This window comes from Asparagus officinalis, chromosome 10 (assembly GCF_001876935.1).
Source record: "Asparagus officinalis chromosome 10, Aspof.V1, whole genome shotgun sequence".
NCBI classification, from domain to species: Eukaryota; Viridiplantae; Streptophyta; class Magnoliopsida; order Asparagales; family Asparagaceae; genus Asparagus; species Asparagus officinalis.
The window spans coordinates 26,791,414-26,797,706 of NC_033803.1; the positions used below are offsets into that span (position 1 = coordinate 26,791,414).

At 35.4% G+C, this 6,293-nt stretch overlaps 1 protein-coding gene across 1 annotated transcript; it reads left to right on the forward strand.

Annotated features, from left to right (window-relative positions):
* LOC109826573 (gamma carbonic anhydrase 2, mitochondrial-like) lies at positions 1,364 to 3,862 on the forward strand. The gene is made up of 5 exons (XM_020393602.1): positions 1,364 to 1,375; positions 1,907 to 1,957; positions 2,644 to 2,734; positions 2,796 to 3,031; positions 3,845 to 3,862. The coding sequence occupies exons 1-5, from the start codon at positions 1,364 to 1,366 to the stop codon at positions 3,860 to 3,862; spliced, it is 408 nt and encodes a 135-aa protein (XP_020249191.1).

Below are 6,293 nucleotides of genomic sequence, written 5' to 3' on the forward strand. Positions count from 1 at the left end.
TATCATAAAAATACTACAATAATATTTTTATTCTAACTAATAAAATATATACTAAATATATACTAAATAATATAAAATAAAATAATATTAATATTATAATATATGAAATATTATTAATCAATATGTAATAATGATATATAATAATGTTATATTAGATAATATTATATAATATTTTATTATCTTACGTTATAATAGAATTTTATAATATAATATAGTTAAGATATATTATATATTATAATATAATTAATATATATTAGATATTTAATAAATTAGTGCTTCAAAATTATCCATTTTCCTTGTGATTGTCCCAAAATTAAGAATGTGGTAATTTTTGAAGGTTGGGACAAAAAGTTTGTATATAAGTGGGATAATTTTGGGAAAAGTGAGGGTAATTGTCCCAATCTTATTGTCCTAATGAATAACACTTTAAAGTAAAATAACAATCTCATTGTCCCAATGAATAACACTATAAAGTAGAGTCTAAAAAATTATCCTATTTACCTCAAAATTACACCAACCAATAACCCCCTTAGAGTAATTTTTTAGTGATGTTGATTTAAGTTTATTGTTCTGTTTTTCTCTCTCTATTTTCTTTTACTAATCCACCACCAAAATAATCTCTAAGAGAAAAAATAAAATAAAAAATCACTTTTTTGTTATAATTTTAAAATATATCCTTCAAATGGTTCGCAGTACGCAATGATTTAATATTATAACTAATTAGATACATTTAGATTTTTTGAGATTGTAGGATTTAATGAAAACATATATCACCTTCACTAGTACAAAACAGGTCTGTCCAAACGGTTATTGGAACCGTTTGGACAAGTCAAAATAGCCCAAACGGTTAACACCGTTTGGGCTAATATATCCCAAACGGTTAAAACCATTTGGGCGATTGAAAAGTCCCAAACAGAGCTCCCAAACGGGTTAAATAGTTTGGGATATTTTAGTCCAAACGGGTTCAACCGTTTGGGAGCTATGTTAGGTTTTTTAAAAAATAATTTTGCGACTGACCCGCTTGTTCTCCCAAAATTTTCACGAGTGGCGCCAAAAATTTTCACCCAGCGGCCAGCGACACCAAATTTTCATCCCCAAATTAATATCTCACCACACCCTCTCAAATCCGCCTCTACCTCCCTCATCTACCGCTAGATCTCGATCCTCCGCCGCCTCCATCTATTCCACGGCGTTTGTCTTCCCAAAATTTTCACGAGTGGTGAAAACTAGCTCTTAGGGTTTCCGAGAAACCCAATCACCGAAACGATCCAATCGAGTTAGGGTTTCGAAGATGGGATCAAGGGATCAGCAAGCGGAGAGCAGCGGAGGATTCTTCTCCGCGATCAAGAGCTGAGGCTTTGCGATGCAGAAATCGGTCAGCGGGTGAGTTCGATTTTGAGTTCTAGGGTTTCGAATTCCGACTATTGATTGAAATAATTAGTACATCGTGAACAAACATAAACATGCTTTCATGAAATCTATACAAACTTGTGGATTATTGCTCGCTACTTTCTCTTATCATCATTGTTATAACTATGTTGCTTGTCTGGGTTCATTTTACTCCTCATAATGTAGTTCTTGAATTGTGAAGTCTGTCTTGCATAGTGGGTTCGTTGATTATTGCCTAATAATTAATTAAGCCAGTCATCTTGTCTTTTTTATTTATACTCCTTGATGTTGTTGTTCTCATGTTCTTTTATATTAGCTATGATAAGAAGACAACACTACCATCGATACCTTTCTGAATTGATTTGTATTTCGTTTCCTCATAGTTAGATACCTTTCTGAATTGATTTGTATTTCTTTTCCTCATAGTTAATTGGAAATTGGATGAAATTATCCTTCCTTTTTTAAAAACATACTTTGTGGTTATGCTTATCTTCATCAAATTGAATGGTATTTTCAGGTCAGGCGCAACTTAGGCCAGGCAAAAGTAATGTTGGATGCTTTGATTAAGGTTCTTGTGGTTACATTTACTTAACCTTGAGATTTATTTATTGCAAACACAATTAAATATTGAATAATCTCAGTATATATATAATGAAAATTTTAATTTCAGAGGGAAGAAAAAAAGCTGGATTCTAGTGTTGTGTGGAGAATTAGATTTGTATTTTACTTAAGGTTTTGTCTTTTTTTTCCCCGCTGGCCTGCACTAAGAAGTTTTCAACTATTCATTGCTTGATTTTTGACAATTTGACAATAACAGGAATTGTTGTTACACTGGTTATTGGGTTTTTTGTGGCATTGTTGATATAGTACATTAGGAATGTTTCGTTTACTAAGCTTTGTTAGTTGTACACAGTTTCCCTATAGTATTGTTGTTTTGCACTTGTTGCCCCTGTAGTTTTATTATTGCAGCAAGTAAAAGAATCAAGTATTTAACCCAGGGGTCTATCTGCAACAATGAAACTACAGGATAGTAAGTGCAAAACAACAATACTACAGGGTAGTCTATATGCAATTAACCCAATGAACTATTATACATCTTATCCTACCAGGACGCACATCTTATCCTATCAGGACGCACTGTTGTAACCAAAACTAGACACGCTTTTTCTTCTCATGTAAAAAATTACTTGTTTGAGGTACTTAAGTTGACAAATTTGATATGATTTTTTTATCTAATTATGTTAACTGGTGCAGGACCCTCTTGAGCCAGTTCTCTTGTTCACAAGGCCCCTCGAACCACAGAAATTAGCTGCTGGGGCTCTGCGATGCAGAAATCGGTCAGCGGGTGAGTTCGATTTTGAGTTCGACTATGTGACAGAAGAAGTAAAACTCTCTTGGTAATCCAGCAAAGTTCCTCAGGAATCTCACTGAAGAAGAGATTGCATTCATTTCCCAATCAGCAGTAAACTATGTCAATCTTGCCGAGGTCCATGCTGCTGAAAATGCGAAGTCATTTGACGAGATCGAGTTTGAGAAGGCGCTTCGCAAGAAGTTTGCTCGCATAGACGAGGAGTACGATTCAATGCTCGGAGTAGTTAGTGAAGTCCCACCAGAGCTCACACTTCCTAATAACATTGAATGTGTATGTATATATTTTGGGTGTATGAGTCATTTTTGATATTAGAGACATATATATAATATTGGATGCTTTTCATTGTGTATGTATATATAATATTGGATATTTAGCATTGTTTGAGACATTTTTGTGTATGTATATATTTTCGATTTCAATGTGATATATTGAGAAATTATTGTGTGAGATGTGCATATTAAATGTAAGTAGGTAGATATTTAAAATAGCTAAAATTAAAAAATGATAAAATGATAAAAATAAATAGTCCAAACGGGTGAAACCGTTTGGACAGAGTTTTGTCCAAACGGTTGAAACCATTTGGACCAAACTCTGTCCAAACGGTTTCACCTGTTTGGGCATTTTTGACAACCCAAACGGTTGTAACCGTTTGGACAAAATCCCAAACGGTTACAACCGTTTGGGATTTTGCCCAAACGGTTACAACCGTTTGGGATTTTGCCCAAACGGTTACAACCGTTTGGGATTTTGCCCAAACGGTTACAACCGTTTGGGCAACCGTTGGGGAAAACTCTTCCCCAACGGCTTCAGTCCAAACGGGTTTTTTACTCGGCCAAACGGTTGTAACCGTTTGGGACCGCATTTGCCCAAACGGTTACAACCGTTTGGATAGATCAGTTTTGTACTAGTGATCAGCCATGCAACATAGCTGTCCACGAGGGCTCGTGGGAACGTGCACCTCTTCTCCCTCTCTCTTACAAAACCATCACTAGTAGCAACTTCAGTATTGAGGGGCCTAGGATGTCATTGCTCTAAGTGCCGTAAAAGGGTACTTTTTCTTAACTATTTGCTATTATTTTTCAGAATTTCAAATTTGGGTGACTTCTGATTCTCAAGGATCTATTCTAAATGGGTTTTGATAAACGCCAACATAAAAAATACTCTCTTTTTACAAACTATGAAAACTGAAAATGCTTTTTCACTCCATAATTAACCATTTCTATATTTTTTAGGGAAAAAAATAAAATTTGGGAGAGTTTCAATCCTCAAAGATCTAATACTATAATCTCAGGATCATGTCTCAAATTTTGGCTAACCCACCGCCGGCAAGCTCTCATTTTCATGTATTTGAAACCTCATACTCACATTTATTAATTTATGTGTATATTAGTTGGTTCAAATTTAATCTATAATGTATATTTGTAAATTACAGTTTCTTAAATTCATAAAACTTTGGAATTTTTTTTCTTAGTCTTCAGTCTATTATATTATTTAATTTTTGCTTGGTAAAACCAAAAAAATCCGACATTCATTCTAGAATCGAGGTTACCATGTGATCATTGTTTGATCATTGTTGACGTGTTGTGGGAAATACAAACTTGTACGGAGTCTACTGTCAATTGGGATTTTACTAGCTACATATCAATATGTTTTGGTTTTGTTAGATGGCATGATGGATTGGAGTGTTTTATGGTTGTAACGATATAGTTTTTATCCCTTAGGTCTTCAATTTATGGTTCAATTTTCATATTTATCTCATCGATCCATCTATTAATTTTGTTATTTTTTTAAATATTTTAAGGTGTATTATGCTTTATTTTTGTAGTAATGTCATGAATATGAGTTGATATTCTAGGGCTTTTGGGTTCTATTTTATAAGTGGCAAAGATAACTTGAAAATCACTGGTAATTGCTGATATTTTATTATTTTCTATTTTTTTTTTTGATACGATATGCTTAATTAGGGTCTACTCTTGCTTAGTTAGGATTTAATATAGCATTAACAACAAACTCATAATTTTGACTACCACTCTTGAACATCAGATGATCATCACGTTTTATTACAATTTTATACTCACATTATGTTTATTATTTAAATAAATATATCACTAATAACTTATTTTTCTCTTAATTTATAGGAAATGAAGAATTAATAAGTGCTAAAAAAAGAAATCGAATTTCCTTATTTTTTTAACCTTTTATTGAAGCACATGATCAAGCCAAACAGGCTATAGTAGCCAAAAAGACAAGTATCTAATATGAAAAGAAATCAAATCAAATTCACATTCAGGATGACCAGTCGCAAAGAAACATCATTATCTTCCAATCCAAGAGATTGAATCTAACATATAATATATAAAAATCGCCTATCTCAACGAGACGAAGCCATTTCGAATGTCAGATTATCAATGTTGGTATTGATACTAGTATTGGTACCAATATATTCTAGTATCGATATTAGTATTGATACTGTTGATGTTAAATAATCAAACAGATGAATTAGTCAAAATGAGGTTGATCAGAGGCCGCTAACTTCTCTGAATATTTGGTTTAGAGTTGAGCTATTCTTCCCTGTACATATAACAACTCGTAAGAGGGCGGGGTCTGGCTCCCCCGTTAATCCTCCGACGATCAACTCAGCTAGATACTTGAGTGGGAAAGTAACGAACTGTAGCAGTTCTTCAGAGCAATAAATGGAGAAAATACTGAGAAAATTTACTTACCTCGCGTTGGGAATCGTTTGTCCTTTTATGGCAATGAAGGAGGGGTATTTTAGTCTCTTTGCCTGAATCAAGGCTAGCGGCTGAGTCAGCTTTGACTTTACAGGTGTTGCCTACGGAGTGGGCATGGTCATTTCGGCATTTAATGAGATGGGACAGGCGGCGTACGGAATCGGCGTGGTCTGATGTGCCATAAATAGTGTTGGGGATGGAGAAATAATGGCACTTGTCACACATTTAATGTGATGTCGATGCGCTATCAGCGGGGGGGCTCAAGGTGGCGGTCAACTTTTGTCTCGCATGGAGGCATGTCGAGGGGTACCACCTTTCGAGTCGGCCATCGCTGAGATGCCGACCAGATAATTAGTCAAGCAGGCTTGTGTCGAGTCACCTTTGATGAGAGAATCAACAAGTACCCCCTCTTGAGTCGAACTTGGCGAGATGTCGACCCGACGAGTCGACTAAATCAGGGACTCTGGCTATCCCAAGTGTTGAGTCAGCCAAAATAGGTGTAATGTGGGATACTTGCATGTTGTTGATGAGAGACCTCAATTTGGTGATTGAATAATCCATAACAGTTGCCCCTTTCGCTTGGAGTCGGCCTAGGCCGGGTCCAAGTGAAATGAGATTATAGTCTTAGACAGGCACTGACGCACACTAAATGGAGGAGCTGAAAAGTCCCTTCTGATTTAACGTGGCTTACGTCACCACCCATTTTATTGATTGCTGCAGCTCCGCTTTTCGTGCTGGATTGCGGGCTGTGCCTCGATCAAGGATATGTCACTTCAAATTTTGAGAGTTAATCTCAGCCA

What these genes read in the sequence shown, in the direction of transcription:
- LOC109826573 (XM_020393602.1), top strand. An exon ending in TGTTGGATGCTTTGATTAAG is followed by an intron (nt 1,958 to 2,643) that starts GTTCTTGTGGTT and finishes TAACTGGTGCAG; the next exon opens with GACCCTCTTGAGCCAGTTCT. An exon ending in ATGCAGAAATCGGTCAGCGG is followed by an intron (nt 2,735 to 2,795) that starts GTGAGTTCGATT and finishes TTGGTAATCCAG; the next exon opens with CAAAGTTCCTCAGGAATCTC.